Raw genomic sequence first — 26,148 nt, 5'->3', positions numbered from 1 at the left:
GGAGCCTCCAGGAATCTGCTGCACTGGATAGGAAAACCTCATTGCTCTTGGGAAGAGCTTCATTAATAGCCAAGCTTGCACACAGCCACAGATACTTGCAGAGATGCAATTTAGATCGATCTGCAGTCAGGCTGGGTGCTCCTGACTGACTGTGCAGGCAAACCTTCCCAGCTCCAGTGCAAAACAGCGCTGTTGTCCCAGCGCAGGGAGCTGAGATCATCACAGAGATGGTCAGGATTCAGCCTATTTGAGGGTCTTGCAGTGTCAGAGCAGCCTTGGTGCCCACTGTGCCCAGGCTGCTCTTCAGGGCATTGCACCAAAACCAGGGGCTGGGATCAGGCGTCCTGAGACTTTGCTTTGCCTTCAGTCAAAACAAGGACAAGGACTGAGAGAGGCCTCTGCAAGCTCACTGAAGGCCCACTGCAAACACAATGCAAACCCATTGCAGACCCATTGCAAACACAATGCAAACCCATTGCAGACCCATTGCAAACCCATTGCAAACCCATTGCAAACCAATGCAAGACCACTGCAAATCCATTGCAAACCCAGTGCAAGGGTGTGTTGCCAGTTCCCTGTATCCCACCCATTGCAGAAGACACCCAAGACCCCAGCCCACCAATCTCCACCTTTATATAAGACCAATACTACCAGGGAGGCAGAGCCTTGGCAGTCGCCAGCAGGTTCTGCCCACTTAAAACTTCCCCCAGGGCACCAAATCTGCCCTTTCTGCATGTGAGCCTTGCCCAATGGGATTCAGGCCGCACAAACAGCATGGACCAGCCTATGACCCAGCCAGGAGTTTGTTAAATCCAAAGTAATTTAGAAAAAAAAAAAAAAAAAAAAGGGGGGGGGGGGAGAGAGAAGGGATGAATCCTTCCTGCAGTGCTGCTGTGCTCCTGCTGCCAGATGTTGGAGGAACGAAGGAGAAAGAGAAAATAAAAGCTGTTCTTTCTGCCCCCCACCACTTGCAGAACTCCAACCAACCCGGCCGGGTCAGCAGAGCCCACTGACAGCCCCGCCAGGCCTCGTTAGGGCTCATTAACGAAGCGTCAGTCTCGCCACGGTTGCGAGGGCTGCTGGCCTGAGCTGTCAGCGCCCATTAGGAGTTGGGTGCTATGGGCTGGGAACGGGACGGGGCTGGGAGGATCAAAGGCGGTGAGAGTCCGGCTCCAGTGGGGCAGAATAATTTAATAGAGAGGCTTATCCAGGTTTTTTACAGTATATTTTTTTTTCTTTGCTCTTACCAGCGCTGACTCTGCCCGTAAATCTTTACCTCAGCCCCTCTGCTGCCCTCTCCCTTCCCAGCTGCACCACGAGGCAAAAACATTGCAATTTTTGTTTCCAGTTCAACCCGGAATCATCGGCAAAACCCACATCTCTGCTTTCAGCACACCTAAAGCTTGCTGCCAGCTGGCAGAGGAGTGGCAAGGATGGGGATCATGGGCAGCAGGCAGCCACGATCCCACAGCACTGTGACCCTCTCCCAGTTCCTTGCAAGCCTCTGCCCAGCACTGGTGCCCATTATCCAGCACTGCAACTTCAAGGTGTTCACATGCACCAACGCCGAGTGCCCCGCCATGCACACAGGTGCAGGAACACCCCCAGGAGCTCATGGCTCATCCTGCTTCCACGTGCTGGAGAAAATTCACATTGCATCAGCCAGGCTTCGTCTGACACGATGCAATTCCCACCACCTCGCTGCATAGCCTGACAGCGTGCAGGGTTGGGATGTGCATCGGCTCGACTGCGAGCAAATGAGAACTGCTTGCTCCAGTGTGGGCTTGTGAATGTTCACGGCGAGGAGAAGATGGGGCAGTGATTTATACGGGTAAAAGAAGGCTTTAATTGCAGTGAGATTAAATCATCACTCCAAGCAAGGTCAACATGGGTAAGCCTGGAGTGATTTGGGACGGTGAGTGGGGCTGGAGCAGAGGCTGGAGCTGACACCAAGTGGATGGAAGCTGAAAGTTCTGCTCAGTGACGGCAGACAGAAGGTTTGAGTTAAAAGCTGGGGGACTGCTAGAAAACTCCCCAGCTGTCAGCAGATCTCACAGCCCACCGAAGTCGTGCAAAAAAAATAATAAAGATAAAAATAAAAAGCAAAAAAACCTCAAGTTTTGGCCATGCAGAGCCCTGAGGGCGAGCTTTCCTCTCCCACAGCCCATCCTTCAGACATTCCAACCACGCATTGAGTTGGAGCACCCCCAGAGGAACTCCCAGGGGGGGCTTTTCTCAGCGCCCAGCCCCACAGAGCCCTTTCAGAGCCAGCATTTGCCAACCCCCCCCCCATTCCCCCACCCAGAAGCTCCAAACCCCAGCGGGATATCTGCTCCTTCCAGCCCCCTGCCGGGACCCAGCAAAGCTGGGGACGGAGGCGTCGGCGCAGGAGGAGCTGTGTCACCGGGCGATTTCCTTTGGAAAAATACCTGCATCCAAGGTGCAGAAATACAACAAAACCCAAAATGTGACAAGGCGCACTTGCATAACCCATTCATCCCCTTCTCTTGCCTTCTCGCCAAGGCTCTGCTGTCTCTGGACCCCTTCCAACAGCCTTCCCAGAGGGTGATGCTTTGGGAACGTGGGGGCTGACAGCGCTTTGGGATGCCACTAGCAGCTACTGCAGCGCTCAAGGGGGAAGAAGCTCAAAGGGGAAGAATTTGGAAGTGATTTGCTCCAGAAAAGAGGTCAGGGGAAACACAAACCCTAGGAGGAGCACAGTGATCCCCATGGGAGGATGTCCCCCAGGGCTCAGAGGGGAGGGGAGGGCTTTGGGAGTCAGACAGCAGGGTGACAGCCCTCTTAAAGGAGGACCAACGGCGCTCAGAGCAGTCGGGTCGTGGCGGCGCCTCTCTCCACCGCTGCAGCACCCCACATCGGGGCAGAATGCTCACAGGGAGACAGGACCACCCAGAAGGGCTCTTCGTCCCCCCCTCGGAGCTGACATGCTGCCTGCAAGGCTGCCGGGCCGCGGGATGCCGTGGGCCCACCCAGGGGCTGCAGGTAGGCGGATGTGAGGCAGCTCCGGCAGCGCCCCGCTCACATCGCCAAATATCCGGCCCCATTGTTCACGGGGATGCGCCGCGTCCGTGCTTTGTTCCCCCCGGCACCCGCGCGCCTTTGTGTCCACACAAATATTTGCGCCCTCCGAGCCCACGCGCGGGGCAGCGGGAGGGACGAGCGGCCCCCAATCGCGTCCGGAGGGAAATTTCCAAGTGGAAACCCAGCCCTCGGCGCGGCCCGGCCTGAATGGCCGCCCCGCTGGGTGCAGACAATGAGCAGTCGGGCTTTCAAGCTGTTCCCGCCCGGCTCCCCGGTGCGAGAAGGGAGATGGCATCAGGCGCAAGGCCTGGCCCGGTGCTGGGCTCGGTGCTGGGGCCCGATGTTGGCCTGATGCTGGGCTCGGTTCTAGGCCTGGTGCTGGGCCCGGTGCTTGGTCCTGTGCTAGGCCCAGTGCCAGGCCTCATGCTGCCCTTGGTGCCAGGCCATGCTGTACTTTGAGCCGCGTCTCCACGCCACCCTGCACCCAGGGCGCTCCTCACAGCAATGGCGCCGCACAGCACAGCGGTGGGGACAGCAGCCAAGACAAGACTGAGGCCTGCCGCTACGCCCAGGCTGAGTCCCTCCAAGCACAACGTGATTGGTACCAGAGGGACACCGACCCTGTGCTGCCACGTGCCCGGCACAGCGTGGCCATTTGGCTCCTGGCATCCGCACTGGTGGTGGCCTCGCGAGTCATCTCCTTTTTGGGCTGAAAAGCGTGCAGTTTGGGACACGTGCTGCTATGAGACTGTGGCAGGGTGCAGCACCCCCAGCATGTCCCTTGGGGGCCGCACCCCCGCCGCTCCTCGCTGCCCAGAGATAGTTGTTGGCTCCCTGCATAGCAAAAGGAGCCAAAAAAAATGGAAGGGATAACGCTCAGCCCCATCCTCATTATGCAGGCTTCACTGAAGGGCAGCCATTGCCCTCTGGTGGCTCCAGCCGCGCAGCCGTAACGTTCCCCAAACCCCGGGCAGCTCCGTCCCCAAGCCCTGAGTGTTGGCAGTGTCCCCAGGTGTGAGCAGCACTGTTGTGCCCGAGCACCAAGGGCACACTGCGGTCACAGCCGATCCTGTGAGCCCCTCGTGCCCACCTGCAAACTCCCAGGCCCTTCCTGCAAATCCATGCATCTCGCAGCAGACCCAGGCCCCACGTGCATCCCCTTTACAAACCCACCTGCAAATCCCGGGGTCCCACTGCACATCCAGGAGCCCTTTAGGAGCACTGTGGTTGCATGCACTGCTCGTGGCTTTTGAGGCTCCGTGCTTCCAGGGCTACCTAAATTTTTGCAGATTTGCTGTATGCGCCTCATTTTCCACAATCTGGCCGTGCGCCCCCTGCCCTTTGTGGGTTTGCGCTTTGAACCCCATCCACCCCATCTTTTCCACTCTTCCCCTTGGCACCCCGTTTTTTTGCAGGGTTGCTATTTGCACCCATTTCTTTTTCTGCTAGCTTCTTGCACCCTGCTCCCTGCGAGACTACCATCTCCACTCCTTTCCACATTTGCAGCCTGCACCCCATTTCTTGTTCTCTCGTGCTCACACTTTGCACGCCTGCTTTTTGCACTTTGCACGCTTACCTCGGGCACCTCGCCCTTCGCAGGTCAGCCACTCGCACCCCACTCCCTGCGCACGCCCTACTCGCAACCCGCTTTGCAGCAGGCTGCACCCCCCTCCCCCCGCCCCCCACTCCCTATGGGGTCGCCGTTCCCGTTTCCGGCCCCGCCCCGTCGCGGGGCAGCGCGCGGGCAGCCCCGCCCCCCCATTGCCATGGCGCCCGGCCCTCCCCCTCCCTCCTCCCCGTTGCCATAGCGAGCGCGAGCCGCTGGCGCGGGGGGCGTGGCCGGCGGGCCGGCCCGCTTTCCGATTGGCCACGCGGCGCACGTGACGAGCGGCGGAATGCAAATGAGCGATGGCCGCGCCGCCGCCCGAGGGAGCGCCGCGCCGCCCCGGCGGGAGGGAAGCAGGCCACGCCCCTCCGCGCTGACCACGCCCCTCCCCGGTAGCCCCGCCCCGCCCCGCCCCGCCCCGCCGGCCCGCGCGGCCGCAACCCCGGGAGGCGCCTCCGTCATGGCCGGCGGGAGCCGGGCCGCGGGGCCGCAGGTACCGAGCGCCGGGCTCCGCCGCTTTGTCTGGGCCGCGGGGGGGCGGGGGGGGGGGCGGGCCGCGCACGCGTCCGGCTGTCGGGTGTCCGCGCGTCCCGGCCGCCGTGCCTCAGTTTCCCCGTCGCCGCGCGGGGCGGGGGGGGAGGCGGACGCACCGATGTCCGCCGTGCGCCCGGCTCCCTCCCCGTGCTCCCACCGCCCCGGGCGGGGGCTCGGCCGGACCCGCGCGGCCGCTCCACGTGCGACGGTGGGAGAACCGAGAGCCGCCCGTGGCTGCCGAGGCACCGCGCGCCGCTCCGCCCCGCGTGGGGTTCGAGGCCGCGGAGCCCCGCCGTGCGTGTCACCGCCCCGCCGCCTCCCTGTCCCTCACACGGGGTCGAATGCGGACCGGCGGGGACGCTCCTCGCTGCGCTCACGGCTCCGTCGCGACCCCGCGCGTGAGGACGCCCCGATGCCGTCGGGATGTCACGGCACAGCTCACGGATAAAGCCACGGCCCACGCGTCCAAACCCTGCGGCGCTGAGAGCGGAGCGCGGCGGATGTCACGGCCACGCCGCGGGCACGCGGCCACCGGCGGGCATTTCGGCAGCCACCTCCAGCGTGCTTCTGCGTCCCACCTGTGCGCGTCCCCGCTCCGCACCGGCGCAGCAGCGCCCTCCGGGGACGTGGCCCCGTGGCCTCACGCCGCTGAGCGCGGGGACGTCGCGCTGCCACGTCCTGCTGTCCCGCTGCCGCCGCCTCGCGCTGTGTTCGTCCCTGCCAGGCTGTGGCGTGGCCTCCGGGGTCACCTGGCGCGGCCACCGCGGCCACCTGCTGTGGGCACCGCGGCTGCTGTCCATGGTGAAGCGCCCGGCGCTGCTGTCCCTGGTGCTGGCCGTGGCACCCGCTCTGGTGGCACCCGCCCTGGTGGCACGGGGCCTCGGGTTTCTTGCTGGTTATCGGAGGTCTGTGGGCCCACGTGGTTGCAGCAAAGCCTGGGTGCCCACAGAGCCATGGGGTGCTGGGGCCGCGGCCTGGCAGTGTGGGCACGGCCTTTGCTGGGAGCGGTGGTGGCGGTGGTGGCGGTGCTCCTGCTGCTCACCACCATCCCCAGTGGCACTCAGCACGCAGCACTTCTCCCTCCATTCCTGTCCTTCTCCTTCTGTTCCTCCATCCCTCTGTCCTTCCTTCACACCTTTCAGCCCTTTCCTCCTACCCTTCCCTTAGTCCCTTTCCTCTTCCCGTCCCATCCTGTTGGCCGTCCTTCCATCCCTGCACTCCTTTCCTTCTTCCGTCCTCCCTTCTGTCCATCTTTCCTTCCCCCTTATTCATTTCCTACTTTTTTCTGTCCGTCCTTCTCTCCCTCCTTTTGTATTTTTGTCTGTCCATCCATGCTTTCACACCTTTCCTACTTCTTTCCATCCTTCTCTCATCTTTCTGTCCACCCTTCCCTCCCTTCATCCCTCTACTTCCCTTCATTCCTCTTTGTCTACTTTTTCATGTCTGTCCATCCTTCCCTCACTCCTTTGTTTTCCTGTTCCATTCTGTTCATCCTTCCCTTCTCTCTCTTATCCCTCTCAACGTTTGCATTCACCTTTCCGTCTGTCCTCCTTCCCTCCCTTTGTCCTTCCTCCCATCCTTCTGTCCATCCTTCTCTTTCTTCCTTTGCTCTCTGTCATTCTCTCCCCTGTTGTCCTTCACCCTTTCCCTAATTCCATCTGTTTGTCCTTCTGCTCATCCTATCCCTATATCTTTCACTCCTACCTCTTTGCTTCCTTCCATCCTTGCTCCTGTCTCTGTCCTCTGTCCCTTTGTCCTTACTGTCTGTCCCCTCATTCCTTCCATCTGTTCTGCCTTCCCTTCCTTCCTCTCTTTCCATCCTCTTTCATTCCTCCATCCCTTCTCTACCTCCATCCATCCGTCCTTTCTTCCACCCATCCCTCTATCCATCCCATTCATACTTGTGTCCTCGTCTGTCTGTCCATCCTTCCCTCCTGCGCTTTGTCCTTTCCCATTTCCTTCTTTCCTTCCGTCCCTCCCTTCACTCTTCTCCTCCTTCCACCCTTCCTGGCTGCACTTCCCATTCATCATTCTGTCCATCCCGCTTCCTTCCGTCCTTCACTTCCTCCCCTCATCCCTCTCCTGCATCCCTCTGTCTGTCCATCCTTCCTTCCTTCCTTTCCCTGAGGTCTTGAAGTGTCGCTGTGGGTAGGGGTGGGCCGGGAGCACACAGGGCTGCTTCCATCTGCCACCCTCATTCCCCCCAACCCATGGGACCCCCACGCCCACCCCCACGCTCTCCCCCAGCTCTAGGCCACCCCAGCCGCCCCGTGTGGCCCTGCCACCACCATGGAGAACGAGCAGCTCCCGGCACCTCCGCCCTCCAGCAGCGCCGGCGGCACCGGCACGACGCCCAGCAGCACCGGCACCACGCGCCCAGCCGCACCGCAGATCTCCGTCTACAGCGGCATTCCTGACCGCCAGACCGTCCAGGTAGGGCTGTGCTGCGCACCCTAACCCTACCCTCACCCTACAAATGGGGCTGGGGTTGGGGTGCTTGGGTCTCCCCTTGGGTTTAGAGCAGGAACGCTGCATGCACTGGGAGGCTCGGGATACAGGGTGAGGCAGAACAGCGTTCAGGGTCCTGTGGCCGGGTTGGCTTTGGGATGTTGCGTCCCACGGTCTCACTGCTGCCCCACAGGTGATCCAGCAGGCCCTGCACCGGCAGCCCAACACGGCAGCGCAGTACCTGCAGCAGATGTATGCTGCGCAGCAGCAGCACCTGATGCTGCAGACGGCCGCGCTGCAGCAGCAGCACCTCACCAGCGCCCAGCTCCAGAGCCTGGCGGCCGTGCAGCAGGTACACCGCCCCCCGGGGTCACCCCTAGGTGCCGCAGTGCAATGCACATGCAACGCTTTGCTCCCATCCCCAGGCCAGCCTGGCAGCCAACAGGCAGAGCGGCTCCTCTGGCAGCAATGGCACGCAGCAGGCGCCTGTGCAGCAGCCCACGGTGAGTCCCCGGCTCGCCAGGAGCACCCCGCAGCCCCCACCCCAGCCCCAAAACCCACTGTCCCATTGCAGATCAACCTGGCCACCTCGCCAGCAGCAGCCCAGCTCCTGAACCGGGCACAGAGCGTCAACCCCGGAGCGTCAGGCATCGCGCAGCAAGCTGTCCTGCTGGGCAACGCCGCCTCACCTGCCCTCACAGCCAGCCAGGCACAGATGTACCTGCGGGCACAGATGGTAAGAGGTGCCTGTCCCCGCGGTGCTATGGGGCAGCTGGAGCTGCTGGCTGGCCATCACCCTGCAGCAAGTTGGCCCAGACCCACAGGAAGCAGATGCTATAGGGTCCCCTTTGCCCCACGGCTCATAGGGCGCCCATCGCTGTGCTGCAGGGTGGGCTGGATGCATGCAGAGTCCATCACTCCACCGTACGGTAACCAGAGCCTACAGAACTCATAGGCTTCCTGTCACCTGGCTGTGGGGTAACCAGGCCCTGTAGGGTGACCCTGAGCTCACAGGGGGCCCTTTGTGCTGCTGGGGGGTGCCTAGATCTCCCAGGTTGCCCACTGCTCCACCTTGGGTTGACCAGACCCAAAGCATCACCTGGCTGTGAGGTGCCAGGCCCCCGAGGGGGCACCTGACTCCATAGGGTGAATATTGCCCTGCTTTGAGGTGCCCTGGCCTTATGGGATGCCCAAACCCACAGGGCATGTTTCACCTTACTGTGGGGTGCCCAGACCCCCCAGGGTGACTACACACTGCTCTGAGATCTCCTCGGACTCCGTTGAGAGCCCACTGTCCCCTGGGAGTGCCCAGACTACATGGGCTGTTCATCCTATGGGCTGTGTGGGCTTCATGGGGTGTCCCCACCCAGCGGGTGGTACCCAGACCCCAAGAGATGCCCAGACCTATAGAGTCTCTCCTCACCCTCACTGCTGGAGGCCCACCTCAGGAAGGTACCCTCTGCAAGGGTAGGGGGGCATCTGGATCCCATGGGACACCTACATTCTACGGAGTGTTTGTCCAGACCCCACAGAGGGCCACTACTCTGATATGGAGTGCCCAGACCCCACAGGGTCACCCAAGGGACATGGGGAACGGCAACACTGAGCAGGGACATGGGCAAGTGTCCCGTGTGCCCCGCACTTCTGCCATCACACGAGGACATGGGGGGACACTCGGGGTGCTCCCCACAACCCTCATATACAGACACTCACCCTTCTCTCCCCCCAGCTCATCTTCACGCCCACGGGCCCCGTCAGCGCCGTCCGGCCCGAGAGCCCTGCACCTGTCCCACCGCCAGCCCCACCACCCGCCCCACCGCCTGCCACTCCCCAGGTGAGCCCCCCCTGCACTCCACATCCTCCATCCCCCCCACCCCACTGACATGCTGCCATTGTAGGTGCACAGCCTGGCGCTGCGCCCCACCGGCCCCCACCTCCCTGCCCTCGCCATGAAACCCCCTGGCAGCACTCCCCGGGCCGGACCCCCCCGGGTCCCCCCACCCGAGAACCCTGCTGACCACCTCAAAAAGGCTGAGGGCCCCGATGCCCGCACTCACCCCATGGCCCGCACTGCCACTGCCCCTGCTGCCGCCCACCCGCTCGTCACCCCAGGTAAGGCACTGTGCTGGGGGGGGGCTTAGACCATTGGGTGCTGCAAAGGGCAGCAGGCGTTCACTCGGAAACCTAATGATGGCCCTCCCTGCTGTTTCCCGGGTACCCCATCTGTATCAGGGACCTGTATAGTGTACGGTGGATCAGAGGGGGAGGAGGTTCTTCCTCATGGCTCAGCTCTGGGGGTGAAGGCTGTTCCCCTCCCCAGCACCCACCAGTCCCCTGGGGTTACCCAACCTCAGGGTGCTGCTGCTACCCCCCCAGGACAGCCTCACCCCAGCCAAGAGTGAATGCTGCCGGGTCAGGAGCAACCTTGGAGGGAGGGGGCTCAGGGATGGCACTGCTGACAAAGCCCCTGGGCCTTATCCCCGCGCTCCCCCCCACAGCCTACGCCCCGCTGCAGCAGCCCCAGTTCCTGCAGCAACCACCGAAGCCGATGCAGCAGCAGTTTGTCATCCAGCAGCAGCAGCAGCAGCAGCAGCAACAGCTGGCACCCCGCGGGCAGCCCCCCCCGGGTCCAGCTGCCCCCCAGCTCCAGTCACTGCCCCCTGCCAGCCCCAGCCCAGCCCCCCCACCCAAAACGGGAGCCCCCCACGGGACGGGGGCGGAAGGCACAGCCCCCAACGGGCACCCCGGCTGCTATGGGGCACCCCGCAAGTTCCAGCACGCCTCCGCCGTCATCCTGCAGCTGCAGCCCGCCAGCAGCACGGTGAGGGCCCCCCCGGCCCCAGAGAGCAGGGGTGCTGGGGGTCGGGGTGCATGGGGGGCACCGGCGTGCACTCGGGTGGGTACGCTACGTGCTGTGTGCATGTCAGCTCTGTGCACGTGTGCAACCCTTGTGCCACATCACGTGTGTGTGCATGCACGGCTGGTGCGCTCCTGAGCTACGCGCGCGCTGCTTGTGTGCATGACCCGTGCACCGCTGCCTGCTCCGTGTCCAGCTGTGCCACATGCATGTGTGCGCAATGGCCCACGCACAGCTGTGCACAGGGCTTGTGCTCTGGGCCACATTTGCACGCGTGTCCACGGCTCACGCACAAGTACGCACGTGCAAGCGCTTGCAGGCTGCCTCCATGTGCGCAGTTCTGCCCGGCCCACGGGCGCGTGAGCGCATTGCCGGCCCTTGCACGCGTGTGTCTGGCCCGCGGCCGCGTGTAGCAGCGTCACCCAGAGCCGCGCATCCGCGTGCGCCGCCCGCACACAGACGCCACGTCCCTCACACCCCGCTGCCCACGTGCGGGGTGCGATCCCGTGCCGCTGACGCTGTCCCCGCCGCAGCCGCCGCTGGGTGCCGCAGAGGCCGCCCGCCGGGACGCGCCGCCCGCCGCCAGAAGCCCCCCCGCCACCGCGCCTCCCGCCGCCGCCGCCGCCGCCGCCGCCCCCCCGCCGCCCCCCGGCCCCGAAGCGCCGCAGGGGGAGAGCGCCGCCGCGCACGGTAAGCGCGGGAAACTGAGGCACGCGGGGAGCGGCGCCGCACGGCCACGCCTCCCGAGGCCACGCCCCCTTTTCCCGCCGCCCCTCCCGCGCCTTTCCCCGAGGCCCCGCCCGTCGAGCGGAGCGCGCGCGCGCGGCGGCGGCCAATGAGGGCGATGGGCGTGGTCACCGCCCGGCCCCGCCCCGCCCCGCGCAGCCGCCGCCGCCGCCCCGGCCCGGCCCGGCCCCGCTCCGCCTTTGTCCCCGCTCCGCCGCCGCCGCCGCCGCCTTTGTCCCCGCCATGGGGCTGCCGCGCCGCTGAGCGCCGCCGGTGAGTGCGAGCCGCCCCGCTCCGGCCCGGCCCGGTGGGCGCTGACCTCACTTCCGCATCCGCCCCCGGCCCGGAGCCGCCGCGGCCCGGTCAGGTGAGGCCCGGGCTTGGCGGCGGGGCCCGGCGCGGCCTAGGACAGAGCGGCGCGGCCTAGCGGGCCTGGGGCGGCCTAGCGGGGCGGGGGCGGGCGGCGCCGCGTGGAAGCTGACGGTTTCCCCCCTCCCCCCTCCTGTTTCCCCTCTCCCTCCTTCGCAGAGCCGGGCGCGGAGCGCGTGGATGCGCCGCCCGCCGCCCCCGCCCCCGGTATGACCTCGGGCAGCGGCAGCGCTGCCTCCACCGTCGCCGGCGCCGCCCCGCACAATGGTGAGAACAAACCGCCGCAGGCCGTGGTGAAGCCGCAGATCCTCACGCACGTGATCGAGGGCTTCGTCATCCAGGAGGGCGCCGAGCCCTTCCCGGTACGTCCGTCCCCCCTCCCTCGCCCCCTCCATCCCTAACGCAACGCGCTCCTCCCTCCCCCCTGCCCTTCCCGGCCGTTCCTGGCCCCGCTGACGCCACCACGGCACGCAGGTGGGCCGCTCCTCGCTGCTGGTGGGGGGCCTGAAGCCGCAGTATGCGCAGGAGCTGCTGGCAGAGCGCGCCCCGCAGCACGATAACACCACAACCACCGACTCTGAGATGGAGGAGCCCTACCTGCAAGGTGAGGGGGCACCCTGAGGTGGGAGCCCCGCGAGGACTCTGTCCCGCCTCGGCTCAGCTGCCCACTGCTCTCTCGGCAGTGTCCAAAGAGGAGGGGGCTCCCCCGAAGCTGAAGTGTGAGCTGTGCGGCCGCGTCGACTTCGCCTACAAGTTCAAGCGCTCCAAGCGTTTCTGCTCCATGGCGTGTGCCAAGAGGTACTGGGCTCTGGCCCCCTGCGCCCCTCCCCGGCCCCGCTCTCACCCCCCCACCCATCCCTTCACCGCTGCCTGCAGGTACAACGTGGGCTGCACGAAGCGTGTGGGGCTGTTCCACCCCGACCGCAACAAGCTGCAGAAGCCGGGAGGGCCCCCCCACAGCCGCCGCCGCACCTGCAAAGTGCCCACGCTCAGCAAGGACACCAAGAAGCAGGTGAGGGGGGGGTGTGGGTCCGACCCGAGGGGTGCAGTGAGCCGCGGGGGCCGGTGCTGCCCGGTGGCTCCGTCCCGCAGACACCGGTGTCCCTCCCGCCGGGCTCGGGGCCGCTCTCGGTGACGGCGTCGCTGCAGCTCAACCACAGCCAGGAGGACTCGAGCCGCTGCTCGGACAACTCGAGCTACGAGGAGCCGCTGTCGCCCATCTCGGCCAGCTCGTCCACCTCCCGCCGGCGCCAGGCTGAGCGTGACCTGGAGCTGCACGACATGGAGCTGCGTGACATGGAGCTGCCTGATATGCACGTGCGGGAGCTGGCGGGCATCGGGCACCGCTTCCTGCCCAGCGAGCCCAGCAAGTGGAACGTGGAGGATGTCTACGAGTTCATCCGCTCGCTGCCGGGTGAGGGGCGTCGAGGGACGAGGGCCCTGTTGGCTTTGGGGCTGTGCTGAGTGACTGTGCTATGTTCCTCCCCCCCACCCTGTAGGCTGCCAGGAGATCGCAGAGGAGTTCCGTGCCCAGGAGATCGACGGGCAGGCGCTGCTGCTGCTGAAGGAGGATCACCTGATGAGCACCATGAACATCAAACTGGGGCCGGCCCTCAAGATCTACGCCCGTATCAGCATGCTTAAGGACTCCTAGAGCCGCACCGTCGGCTCGCATGGACGCTCCCACCGGGTGGGGAGGGGGGGGACAGACCCAAGCCAAGCCCCCCCCTCAACCCTGCCTGTCCTGGTTGGGGGGGGTGGAACCTATCACTGAGCACAAACAGCCCCGGGGCAGCCCCCCCTCGGCTGCAGGGTGTGTACATATAACCCGTAGCGATAGTGGCCCCACTGTGGCAGGGAGCCCCCCCCGGCACGGCGGGGCACAGCAGGATGGTTGCCTTAATGCGTGGCCCCGCTGGGGCCCGGCTGCCCACCCTGGGGTGGGGGGAGGGTGTGGGGGTGCCTACAGAGATGGCACTGCCCCCAGCAGGGCTGCTCCAGGGGCACCTCAGTAAAGGATGGAGGTGGTGGGGGCTTGATACCCCCAGCAGGTAAGGACCCCCCCCCTCAGCCCACACCGCTGCCGTCAGCCGCCACGGTCTTTCTAAGAAAAGGAGGAAAAAAGGAAAAAAAAAAAAAAAAAAAGAAAAAAACACAGAAACCACAACCCTTTTTTTTTTCCCGTTTTTGTTTCTAATAAACACTGAAAAAGAAAACTGATCCCCCGTACTTTGCCTCCTCCTCACACGCAGCCCCCATCCCCTCTGGGTAAACTGAGGGGTCCTGGCTTTGTATCACCTTCCACCCCCCTCCGCAGTGGGACAGCACTATCACACGCTTGGCTGCTGGTGGCCGCCCTGGGGGGGCACTGCTACAACTGGGACCTTTGGTTCCCTTTGTGCCCCTGTGTGTCCCCCCTTGCCCCACATCCCTGCTGGCACCCCGAACCCAATAGGCATCCAGAGGTGAGGCTGAGGAGCAGTGAGGTCCCCGTGCCCAGTGCTGTGTCTGGCTGGGGGGGCCCAAAGGCTTTGGGGGGGAGGTCAGGGATGGCATCCCTAGAGCCTGTGGCCGCAATGGGGAGGAGGCCCTGGAGCTGGTGGCCGTGGCAGTGATGCATCCCTGGAGGTGGTGGCTCTGTGCCCTGCTGCTCACATCCACAATGTTGCCCCAGCAGTGCCAGCTCGTCCAGAGAGCAGAGCAGCTCCCAGCACAGCAGAGCAGCTGCCTTCCCCACCGCTTCATCATCCACCATCCCCACATCGAGGGGATTTTTGTGGACCCCCCCTACCCCAGGTTCCTCGTCACCGTGCTGCCCTGTGTCCCCATCCCTGCAGCAGTGACACCACACACAGCCCATCGTTTGTTTCCTTTCCTTTTATTCTTTCTTTTTTCTGCTCCAAAACAGGCGCTGCTTTGCGGAGGGCCGGGGGGGTCCCCGCTGTTTCCAACTGCCCGCAAAAACGCTCCGTGTGGCCACAGCCCCCCCCCGGCTTCTCCATGAGCCACAATGCAAGACCGGGGGGGGGTGGGGGGGGAGGGAATAGGGAAAGAAGTGGGGGAGGGGTGTGTTGTTTTTTTTTTCTTTTTCTCCTTTTTTAATAAGGTAATTGCTAGCTCTAGGGACACGTGGCCTGGATTTCCATCGAGGAAAATAAAAAAAAAGGGCCCCAAACGGGGCTGGGGGGGGGGGGGGGGAAGGGGAGGGAGGCGTTAACAGTGTGTATAAGAGGCGTATTTACACGGTATTAACATGCTGACAAAAAAGGTTACAATATTGAGTATCGTACAACACCGAGGGGAAACGAGGAGCCAAAGGGTGGATGGACGGGGGGGGGGGGGGTAAAAGGTGAGGGTGGGGGAAAGGCTGTGGGAAGTCAAATTAATAAACAGAAGGTAATAAACACCCTGGCAAAACAATGAGTTAAGGCTTAAAAAGTGTATAAAAAAATAACACAGTTAATATCCAAAACGGAACCAAAGAGTACATAATATAGATGAGTTTCTGTCGAGTCTCTCCGGGGCGCGGGGCCCTCGGCTCTGTACACGGGGCTATGTACACACAGAGGCACGCGCACCCCCCGCTGCTCCCGGAGTCCGGCGTGGGGGGAAGCGAAACCAGAGGGGAAAACGTCTTTAAAAATCAAACGCAACCCACGCGGAGCAGCTCCCCCCCCCCCCTTAAAACAAAGCCCCCTCTGAGCCCTGCTCTGCTCCAGCACAGTCCTGGGGGGAGAAGGGGGTCTGGCGTGCTCCGTTCCACGTCTGATTTTGTTTCTGTGTTAGCAGCACCAACTTCTTGGCCAATAAATATATATATATATATTTGTATCCAAAATGAGAGGAGGCGGAGGGGGGGGGCTGACGAAGGAGAACCCCCTCCTTTACCCCCCCCCCCCACACGCTTCGCCCCCCCCCAAGAAAACTGCAGAGATTCAAAGTGCTCTGAAACCGTCTTTGGATGTCACCAAACCTGCAGCCCCCCGGGGGGAGCAGGGGGGCCGGGTCAGGGGGGGCCAACGGGGTGCCACCCCCCGACAGCAGCGGGGTGGGACAGAGCCCACTTAGATGAGCGAGATCCGCACGGGGATGCCAGGGGATTCGGTCCTTTGAGGAGAGTGCTGGCTGACGAGGTGCTCCACCACGGTGTGTTTGGACATGTGCTTCATCAGGTACGTCTCCTGCGGGGCACAAGGACAGATGGTGAGCAGGGGGTTGGGGTGCTGGAGGGGCCGCGCCGCGCCGTGCCCCCAAAGCCCCTCACCGAGGTATAAGCGCGGCCGCACATGCTGCAGCAGTAAGCCTTGGCGTGCTTGATGGCGTGCGCTGAGAGGTGGATCTGCAGCGAGGCCGAGTCCGTGTAGGCCCGGTAGCAATTCGGGCACTTGTAGGGCTTGTCCTTGTTGTGCTGTCGCTGGTGAGACTGCCAGAGAGCGGCACGGGGTGGGTTGTTAGGGGGGGTGTGGGGCCGGGAGAGCCCTGAGCCCCCCCTGCTTCGCCCCCTGTGGGGTTCGGCACTCCGTGCCCCCCTCCCCGCCGTCACCCAGGAGCTGCTGACCTGGAGGTTGGAGAGTTGTGTGAATGCCTTCTCGCAGCCAGGGTGTGGGCACTTGTAGGGTCTGTCACCGGTGTGGATTCTGCACAGGATGTGGGTATGGTGGGAGGGGAACGTGTCAGGCAACGGCCCCAGCAAGGCTGGGAACCCACACAGCCCCGAACCCTGCAAAGCTCCCAGCACCCACGCGGCCACTGAGCTCAGCAGTGACAGCCATGTGCGCAGAAGGGACCCAGTGATGGGGCACAAGGGGAAGGAGACCCTGGGTTGAGACCCAGAAGAGCTGCGTGGGTTGGAGAGCACAGCTGGAGATGGCGAAGGAGAAGAAGGTGGTGCTGAGTGAACACCCCACCCTATCCCATCCCATCCCATCCCATCCCATCCCATCCCACCCCACTCCACTGGAGACTCCCAACCCCACGCAGCCCCTCCTGGCACCTGGTGTGCTGCTGGAGGTGGGACAGCTGGCGGAAGGACTTCTCGCAGTAGGAGCAGTGGTAGGGCTTCACGCCCAGGTGGATGCGCAAGTGCTGGGCCAGGTAGGAGGCGTTGGCGAAGGATTTGGAGCAGTGGGGGCACTTGTGGGGTTTGGCCTCTGTGTGCGACTTGGAGTGGATCTGCATCTCCGACTTGGTGAAGAACGTCAAAGGGCAGACCTTACACCTGCAGGAGAGCCACGGGGGCCGGGCTGGGCAGGACGCCTCACTGCACCCCTCATCTCCACCCCCATCCCCACAGCACCGCCGCAGCCCGGCTCCAACGCCAGGCGCCCACCTACCTGTACGTCTTGCCCTCTTTGGCCGTCTCCCCCGAGGCCAGGATGGGGTAGGGAACCACGAGGACAGGTGGCCCCGAAGGGTTTTCCGCCTTGATCTTCTTGCGGCCCCGCTCCGTCTTGGGTGCCCCCAGCAAGCTGTGGCCCTGGATTGTCTTTATGGAGTCGAGGAGGGGCGGGCTGGTGATTCCTGAGATAAGGGTGGGCGAGGAGGCGATGAGGCGGCTCTGGCTGGTGGAGGTGGGTGTGGAAGGGGTGGTGGTGCCCGTGCTGGACTCGGAGGTGCTGACTGGGGGCGCGCGGGACGCCAGCCCCAACCCTGGCAGCAGAGACAGGCGGGGGTCAGCGGGGCACACGCTGCCCGCCCCGCGCCCTCCCCCCACACTCGAGTGGCCCTCAGGCAGCAGGAGCCAAAGCAGGCCCCTCTGGGTCCCCCCCAGGCAGCGCTGGTACCTGTGACGGTGCTGGTGGCCGGCCGAGCGTGCAGGGCCACGTCGGGCTGCGGGACCGCCTGCGGGTGGAGGCCTGGCACCTGCTGCAGCTTGGGGAGGGACATGATGGACTGGCTGCTTTCAGCAGGAGAGGGGGGCACCAGGAGGGGCTGCTGGGAGGCAACGGAGGTGGGGGGCAAGTGTGGGGGCCGGATCTTCTCTGCCATCAGCTGCTCTTTGATTTTGTTGATCAGGACGAGGTTGTCCAGCTGGCAGGGGTGGAGGCAGAGAGGTCAGAGGTGCCCTGTTCCATTGGTTCTCCCTCCTCCCCAAACACCCGTCTCACCTGGCTGGGCATGGTTGGGGGAGGCGGCCAGAAGTAGGGGTTGTTGAAGCGAGGCTCCGCCATCCTGCAGGGAGAGATGGGGGTTACGGGGGGCAGCAGCCCGGCAGCCCCCTCCGGCCTCCCCACAGGGCTTTGCAACAGTGCTTCCCATGGGAAGGAGCCCCCAGGGCCCACCACAGGGCTGAGCCACACTGACAGCAACACAGCAACCACCAGGAGATGCTTCCTAGAAAACCCTTCCAGAAGACGGAGCACAGAGGAGGAGAGCACAGCGGGGCAGCCGGCCCTTTGGGCAGCTCATATCCACACAGAGAGAACTGCTGCTGAAACCACAGCACCTGGCCAGGGCTCCCAACGGGTTCCCCCGGCCCTCACACCCGCAGGTATCACTGCTGCTCCCCAGCACCTTGGGGAAGGCTGCAGGAGGACACGGAGCACGGCGCAAGCACAGCAGCGACGCAAGGACCCCAAGGAGCCCCAGTAAGGGCACCTGCAGCAACCACAGGCGGCTCAGCTCGCTTCAGGACGAGCCCTGCTTGCAGCGGGGCTGGGAGATTTATGGAGACGCTAAATACTTTGGAAAAATGAATTCTAAAATCCATCTTTAGTTAATAGGAAACATCTGAGCAGGGACGGCGAGAAAATGATGGCAGCGGAGCGGCCCGACATCAGCAGGCAGTGCTGCTGCTCACATCACAGCCAGAGCTGGCAGGGTACGCTGAGGCACGAGCACTTCTGATTCCTCCCCACCCGACACCCAATGCCGATTCAGCCAGCACTGCCATCAGACACTGCACACGTTATTTTGGCTGCACCACGAGCTGGGAGCAGGCGGGACCCCCGTGTCTGTGCACAGAGCGCCGGGAGCAGCTCCACAAGGAGGAAGGAGCTCCTCGGCACCTTCCCCAGCTCTGCGGGCGACAGAGCTGCAGGGAGATGACCTCCATTTGGAGCAGAAATCAGGCCACGGAGGGAGAAACCAGAACGGCACAGACCCATCCCCACCACAGCCGGCACCAGGAGAACCAGGCATGAGATCAGCACGGGTTCCCTGCAGAACACTGCTGCAAAGGAGGGCAGGGAGGCCGGGGACAGCGAGGCACAGAGCGGGACTGCTGAGCCGCATGGCACGTGGGGACGAGACCGCGGAGCAGGAGGGCAGCGGCCACGTGGCAGCGGGTGGCGCTGAGCAGCTTGAGGTCCTGGGAGCGGCAGCCCTGCCCAGGGACCTGGAGCTGAGGGCAGGATGGGAGCTGCTGATTAAGAGCCTCAAGCAGGACCGTCCCGGCCAGCACTGGGCTCTGGCAGCTCGGGGCACCCAGAGCAAGGCAGACTGCATTGCAGTTGCCCCAGGCGTCACTTCAGAGAGTCCCTTTCACTGGGGTCAGCTCTCTCATGAAAGCAGAGCCATGCACAGAGCCACAGGGAACCCTGCCCTGCACCAGCCTGTGCCAGCAAATGCTGTCAGAGGTGACAGCTCACTGCTTACAACGCCTGTACCACAGCGTGGGACAAGCACAGCACTCTGACATCCCCAGGTCAGAGCTCTCCTGCCACTGCCAAGATGCCCAAACCCACCACATGGCCCTGAATCCCACCACCATCACAGCCTGAAGCTCACCACCATGGCTTGAATCCTACCATCATGGCCCGAATATTACCACCATCACGGCACAAACCCCACCATCACAGTTCAAATCCCACCACCGTGGCCCAAGCTCCACCAGCACAGCCTGGATCCCACCATTATGGCCTGAGCTCTACCATCACAGCCAGAATCCCACCACCACAGCTTGAATCCTACCGCCACAGCCCTGAATCCCACCGCCAGGTCCTGAGCCCAACCATCACAGCCCAAATCCTTGCACCATCACAGCCTGAACCCCACAACCATGGCCTGAATCCTAGCACTATGGCTTGAATCCCACCACCATGGCCCAAGCTCCACCATCACAGCCTGAATCCCGCCACCATGGCCTGAGTTCTGCCACCACGGCTCAGCCAGCGGCTGCCCCGCAGCGTGGGAAGCTGCAGCCCTCCTTCGATTCTTGCCTGGCCAGAGCAGGAAAACAGGAAGCCAGAGCTATGATTAGAAAAGGTTTTTGGAGCCAACCCAGCGAGCCACTGCTCTGCCCTCACAGCAGGTGCCCCATGCCCTCTGTCCCCCCCATCCCAGACCACGCAAAGCTCTGCCCGCCCCGTTTGCTCGAAGAAACGGAGGATCCCAGCACAGCCTGCAGCTGCCATGGAAGGGGGGGAGCATGACCTGCTGCAGCCTCCCACTCCTGCCCCACCTGAGCAGTTCTTATTTAACAGCAAAGCTGCTGCAACCGCTGCGTGTGGAGCGCTGCAAACCTGCCCAGAATAAAGGGAAAAGAAACAGTGGTGGTGCCAAAAAAAATCTCTGTTCCTGTCCCAGCTTAATTTCATAAATTGTGCTGTGTCTCATCTGGAGCATAGGGGGGATTGCTCCCCCCTCCCAGGGCTGAGCTCGGACGGCGGGGGGAGGGGGCCGGAGGGGATATAAAGCAGATGGAAAAATACATAAACTCCCTTTTTCTAGATTCTCAGCTAACTATGAAAAATGGAAGCTGACACACGGCAAAAAAAAAAAGAAAAAGAAAAAAATCCATTAAAATGGAAATGATGAAGGGTGGGGAATGCTGCAGCACGTCTCCCCCCGGCTCTGCTGGGCACGGCGCCGTGTGCCGGGCAGCGGGACGGAGGAGCTGCTGCTGAGGCAAAGAAGGCGTCGTGGGCACCCAGCAGGGCTCCATCAGTGAGCACCGGAGCTCCCAGGCAGGGAAGGAAGCAGAGGGAGGTGGAAAGAGCAAGCAGCGGATGCACGGGGAAGGGAGAGGCGTCGTGGCAGAGCAAGGCCCAGCGCCGCGTGGAGGGGAAGGAGTGCGCAGGCGGCTGCAGCGAGGCCGGCGGTGGCCCGGCACGGACAAGACATGGTGCACACCGTGTTTGGTACTCACAGGCTGGCCTCAGAAGCCAGATGGCCGCAGCTGCCTGGGGAGACGTGTCGATGAGGCTCCAGATTGATGGAGGTAGATGATGGCACGGGTGGGTACGAGCGCCAGGCCCCGCAGCTCACTATAGCCTTCCAACTTCCTACCAAACTGCCGCTAAGTCAAGCTACAGTTCTCTAGGGAACGTCTCTACTTTGGCAGCCCTCTCTGTCTCGCCTTCGCTGAAATAAAAAGAAACAAGAGATTCTTTTCACGGACACGGCACGGCACCGCCACGAGAAGGGTTCGCTCCCGGGGACCGGCGCCGCTTCGCCCCTCGGGGCCGGCGAGCGGCCACAGGGCTGCCTGGCACAGGTAGGGCAGCAAATGGGGCAGGGGGAGGAAAGCAGGGGATGGGGGTGAGGCGAGCGGCATGCCTGGGTACTGCGGGGTGCCAGCGGCCAAGCGAGAAGCCAGCCCTCCACCAGCACAGCCTCGCTCCCCCAAGCAGGGTCCCCGGCTGACAAGCGTCCATCAGGAGCAAGCTGGGCACGGAGCAACAAGCGCAGGGCCGAGCCGGGTAGCAGCACCCAGTGCTGGGCAGCACGAGTCCACACAGCCTCAGACTGCAGCAGGCAAAAGCAAAGAGCCCAGTGTCCCTGGCCGTCCCCTCAGGGCGCCATCAGACCAGCAGGAGGGGACTTGGGGATGTGGCACCCGCACAGCCGTGCCCCCATCACCCCTCGTCCTGTTCCATTTGCAGCACTCCACCCGTTCTCATGCCGCCCAGCCACTCCGCCACATTTTCCCCCAAAAGCACAAAACCTTCTCGCCCCATAAGCTCAGCCCTGTCAGGGGAAGGGGCTGCACCATCCCCACCTTCCCAGCACGCAGCCAGCACAGGTCAGAACCCATTGCACATCTCTGCGGGCTGCGTGCAAGCGGCCCCTGCCCGGAGGAGCAGCTTTTTAGGAGAAACCAAAGGCCCGACTGCAAAATCCCCAGCCCCGAGCTGCCGGGCTGGAAGCAGCATCAAAGCCACCCACGTGCCCGTGGGCTGCCATGCCGTGCCCAGGCGGGCTCCCCATGCCGCAACGCGCCATCCTGCTGCCAGCTCCAGGGACCGTCCCGCGTGGGCCCTGCGCCCGCGGCCCCCGGCCCAGCTTTTCCTCAGCAGGAAGAATTTACCCTAAGGCAGAAGACAGCATAAGGAACGTAAGCCAGGGAAGCAGAAACAACACGTGAAACCCAGGGCAGGAGGCTCAGAAATCCCCGTTCCAGAGGAACGGCTTGGAGGCATCGTGTGCCAGAAGAATTCACCCAAGATGGAACCAATTAAACCCCACGTTTCCGCCCCCCGAAGGGCTCTGACTGGCGTTTCTCATTCAGATTTCCTTCCCCGAGCAAAATCAACTGAAAGCCAACAGCGGCTGGAGCAGAAAGCCCATCCCAGCAGGGCCGGGGCTGCGGGACGGGGGCCCCAAGGGGTGTGAGGAGCTGTGTGTGCCCTCACCCCATAGGTCTGCACTGGGAACAGAGTCAGAGCCCCACATTCTGCCTGCAGGGCCCCAAATCCCCGAGGAGCCCACACTGCACGAGGAGAGAGCGGAATCCCGAACGGAGGAATGTGGGGCCCGAGGGCTGCACTGCTGCCCAGGGTGAGGAACCCAGCCTGGGGGGCTTCTGCAGCTGCCCTGCAAGCAGTGGGGAGAAGGAAGCGGTGCAAAGAGGATGGGCAGAGCGGGTGTGGAAGGAGCAATGAAGGGAACCCACTTCCCTCGGAGCCACCCTGGAGACCGAAACAGGGAGCAGGCAGGACGGGACACCCAGCTCACAGCCCCTGGAGGCAGGGACAGAGCTGTGCCCTACAGAAGCCAGCAGAGACACCAAAGCCGCACTGCTGGAATCAGCAGCGCCCACCCAGCCAGGCAGAGGGACGAGCAGCACAGTGCAGGCCTGGCTGTGACATCGCACTGGGGACAGCGGGCACCGAACCCCCGGCACCCCGCGATGCCACACTGCCACCCGGCACACACACGGCAAAGCGGAGCCGGCAGTGACGCTCAGAGCCGGGCGCCGTGACAGCAGGGACAGCGCGGCGGCGAAGCAGAGCTTTGCCCCAAGGCCAGGCAAGGAGGCAGCAAGCGGTTCCCAACCCCAACCCCGCCACCCCGACCCCACACACGCATGCACTTGTCACAAGGCACGGCCAGCCGCCGCTCTCCGGGGGAGAAGGGGATTCCTGAGAACGGATTGCTCCGCACAGAGAAGCGCACGGACTGCCGGCCCTGGGAGAGGAGACGGGGATCGCGCTCATGCTGCAAGCGGGACCCCAATGAACCCAGGCTGGGTCCGGCATCCCTCCCCGCGCCCCCAGGCAGGTACCCGGCTGGCAGCCCCCCGGGGGCCCTACTGCCCAACGCTCCCAGCTTCAGCGCGGTTCGTTCCCCTCGAGAGCGCCGGCATGCCCACCTCTGAGAGTACTGGCGTTGCTTCCCCTTATCCGCGTCCATCTCCAGATCTAGCTGGGAACCGGTGCCGCACGCGGGGCGTTTCTCTACGGGGGGACAAGGAGGACAACTTCACACACCCCAAAAAACACAACACGCGGAGGAACAAAAGCGGAGCAGCTCCCAACGACCCGACCCGTGGGAACGTAGGGCTTTTTCCTGAAAGCAGACAAAAAGAAAAGCTGTGTTTTCATCCCTGGGCGCCCTGATCCGGGGTGCCCGCAGGGCCTGCACCCATCCATCCATCTGTCTGTCCGTCCATCTGCCCCGCAGGCTGCACGCCAGGAGGGGCGCCCAAAACTTTTCCCTCTCCTCTCCGATCCCATTTCCGTCCCCAAAGGCTCCGGGCTGGGAGTGCTGCCCGTCCCGCCGTCCCCACGCACAGCATCCCACGGTGCGGAAGGGAGGAAAAGGGCCGAGGGACGGATCCAGGGCCAAACCGCAGCTCGCCGCCGGCACGGCCGGGCATGATGGATGTATAAATAGGGGTGTGAGCATCCCCACGCTATGGCACGGCCAAACCGATGCGTGCAGGAGGACACTGAGCTCCCTGGGCACCGCCGCTGTCGGAAATGTGGGTCCCCTCACTAAAGCGGCGACTTCCACATTCCTGCTAAAGCGCGATGCAAGATACATCCCCCCCCCACCTCCCCAACCGGCTCTGTTAGACCGAAAAAAATACGGTTAACGGGGAGGGGATGGAATGAAGGGAAAAAGGAGGGGAGCGGGGGGGTAGGGTGGATGGATAAATAAATAAAGCACAGCAGCCCCCCATCACACATCACAGCACCACCACCGTGCAAATTGAAAGGCCCGGAAAAAAAAAAAAAAAAAAAAAAAAAAAAAACAGAAAAAAGAAAAAAATCATAATAATAAAAGGAAAGAAAGCAGACGGGGGGGGGGGGGGGGGGGGGGCGGGGGTATGAAATAAAATGAAAAAAAAAAAAAAAAGGAATGGAAGAGAAAAGCGACGGAGGGAGAAGCGACCGAGAGAAAGGCAGCCGAGCCCCCACGCCGCATCCGCCGCTCCTCGCCGAGCACCGCCGCACGGATGGGGCCGTTCGGCTGCAATTAACTTTTCCATCAGACCCTCCGGAGGGAGAAAAAGAGAGAATCCAGCAAAGCGGGCATCTTCCTGGCTGCCCCCCCCTTCCTCTCCTCCTTCCTCCTCCTCCTGGGTTGGGAGGGATGGGGGGGGCACACGCAGAGGGGTGCCCCCCCCCCGGGGAGGGGGTGAGAGAAGAAGTGGGGGGGGGGGGGATAGAAAATAGAAGGAAAAAAAAATAGAAGGGGGGGGAGGAAAAAAAAAAAAAAAAAAAAAAAAAAGCAAAAACACGAAAGCAGAACGCGAGAGAAGAGCGAAGTTGGGCGCGGAGTGAAGTTGCTCCTGCCTGGGGGGGGGAGAAGGGGGGGAACCTCCGCAGACAAAAAGGCCGAAGGGAGAGGGGGGGATGGGGGGGGCGGCCCCGCTCGGTGCCCCTCCGCCGCCTCTCCCACATTCTCAGACGGTTTTATTAAAATTCGCAGACAAAAGGAAAACAAAAATGGCAGCCCGGCTTATTTTTAAAGCGCGGGGAGGAACGGGGGGCCGCCATGTTCTGCAGATCCGCGGTTACGGGGGGGGGGGGAGAGGGGAAAAAAAAAAAAAAAAATTAAAAAAAAATTAAAATTAAAAAAAAAAAAAGAAGAAATTAAAGGGGAAGGGGGGAAAAAATGAGGAAAAAAATAATAATCCAGATCTCGAGGAGGAACGCAGCACCGCCCTGCCCCCCCCCACCCACAATCGCTGTTTACCGGAGCTCGCACCGGGGGGGGGGGGGGTGTTATTATTTTTTGAATGCGGGAGGAGAGGAGGAGAAGAAGGGGGGGGCGAGGGGGGGAGGGGGGGAAGAGGAGGGAAAGAAGGAGGAAAAAAAAAAAAAAAAAAAAAAAAAAAAAAGACACTTCCTATACCAACAGCCATGCTCCGCGTCCCGCGTCTCTCCGCCGCCGCACCGACAAAATGGGCGCCCCGCGCCTCCGCCCGCCCCCCGCGCCTCCGCCTCCGCCCGCCCAGGGACCGCGGCGGGCAGCACCGGGCCGCCCTGCCCCGACCGACCGACCGACCGACCGACCGACCGCCCCCTGCACGGCGCGGCGCCACGGCGGGGGGCGGCCAGCGGGGCGGCCGCGGGGCTCGGTTCGGTTCCGTGCGGTTCCCTGAGCCCCCCCTCCCCGCCTCTCCTCAGCTTCTCGCCCCCATCAGAGTCACCCGGTTCTTCCCACTGCACCCCAGTCCTCGGTCCGCAGCCTCGCAGTTCTCCTCAGCCCCCCTCGGTGCCCCCCAGTTCCCTCCGGTGCCCCTCACTCCTTCGCTCACCCCCTCGGTGCCCCCCAGCACACCCCAGATCTCCTCAGCCCCCTCGGTGCCCCCCCGGTTCTCCCCAGCACCCCCCAGTTCTCCCCAGCGCCCCCCAATTCTCCTCCACCTCCAGCCTCTATCAGTGCCCCCCAATTCTCCTCCACCTCCAGCCTCTATCAGTGCCCCCCAGTTCTCCTCATTGCCCCCCCAGTTCTGCTCAGCCCCAGGTTCTCCTCAGTGCCCCCCAGCAGCCCCAAATTCCCCTCAGCCCCCCTCAGTGCCCCTCAGTTTTCCTCATTGCTCCCTAGTTCTCAGCCCCTATCAGTGCTCCCCAGTTTTCCCCAGCAACCCCCAGTTTCCCTCAGTGCCCCCCTAGTCCTCCTCAGTCTCAAGTCTCTCCCAATGCCCCCCAGCTCTCCTCAGCTCCTTGTCCCTCTCAGTGCCCTCCTAACACCCCCTAATTCTCCTCAGCTCCCCTCAGCGCCCTCAATTCTCTCCACCACCCACCAGTTCCCCTCAGTGCCCCCAGCTCTCTTCAGTGCCCACCAATCCTCCTCAGTCTCCAGCCTCTTCCAGTGCCCCCCAGTTCTCCTCATTGCCCCCCAGTTCTCCTCAGCACCCCCAGTTCCTCTCAGCCCCCCTCAGTGCCCCCCA

At 63.2% G+C, this 26,148-nt stretch overlaps 2 protein-coding genes across 2 annotated transcripts; one reads left to right on the top strand and one right to left on the bottom strand.

The window, feature by feature from the left end:
• Window positions 1–7,471: 7,471 nt before the first annotated feature.
• PHC2 (polyhomeotic homolog 2) lies at window positions 7,472–13,304 on the top strand (the record flags this gene model as incomplete). Its single annotated transcript, XM_079545523.1, has 14 exons — window positions 7,472–7,615; window positions 7,824–7,982; window positions 8,056–8,133; window positions 8,205–8,366; window positions 9,360–9,464; window positions 9,529–9,742; window positions 10,129–10,451; window positions 10,901–11,030; window positions 11,742–11,944; window positions 12,057–12,186; window positions 12,266–12,380; window positions 12,459–12,594; window positions 12,690–12,996; window positions 13,082–13,304. The coding sequence occupies 14 exons, from the start codon at window positions 7,472–7,474 to the stop codon at window positions 13,234–13,236; spliced, it is 2,361 nt and encodes a 786-aa protein (XP_079401649.1). The 3' UTR covers window positions 13,237–13,304.
• Window positions 13,305–15,646: 2,342 nt separating this feature from the next.
• ZNF362 (zinc finger protein 362) lies at window positions 15,647–25,354 on the bottom strand (the record flags this gene model as incomplete). The annotated part of the gene is made up of 9 exons (XM_079545507.1): window positions 25,107–25,354; window positions 23,116–23,200; window positions 17,690–17,753; window positions 17,366–17,612; window positions 16,916–17,231; window positions 16,576–16,800; window positions 16,141–16,219; window positions 15,847–16,005; window positions 15,647–15,763 (listed from the first exon to the last, which is right to left on the bottom strand). The coding sequence occupies exons 1-9, from the start codon at window positions 25,114–25,116 to the stop codon at window positions 15,647–15,649; spliced, it is 1,302 nt and encodes a 433-aa protein (XP_079401633.1). The 5' UTR covers window positions 25,117–25,354.
• Window positions 25,355–26,148: the final 794 nt, after the last annotated feature.

Source organism: Tetrao urogallus (assembly GCF_951394365.1).
Source record: "Tetrao urogallus genome assembly, chromosome: 21".
Lineage (NCBI taxonomy): Eukaryota > Metazoa > Chordata > Aves > Galliformes > Phasianidae > Tetrao > Tetrao urogallus.
Note: the sequence above shows the minus strand (reverse complement) of the source record. Positions and strands in the feature narration are given on the sequence as shown.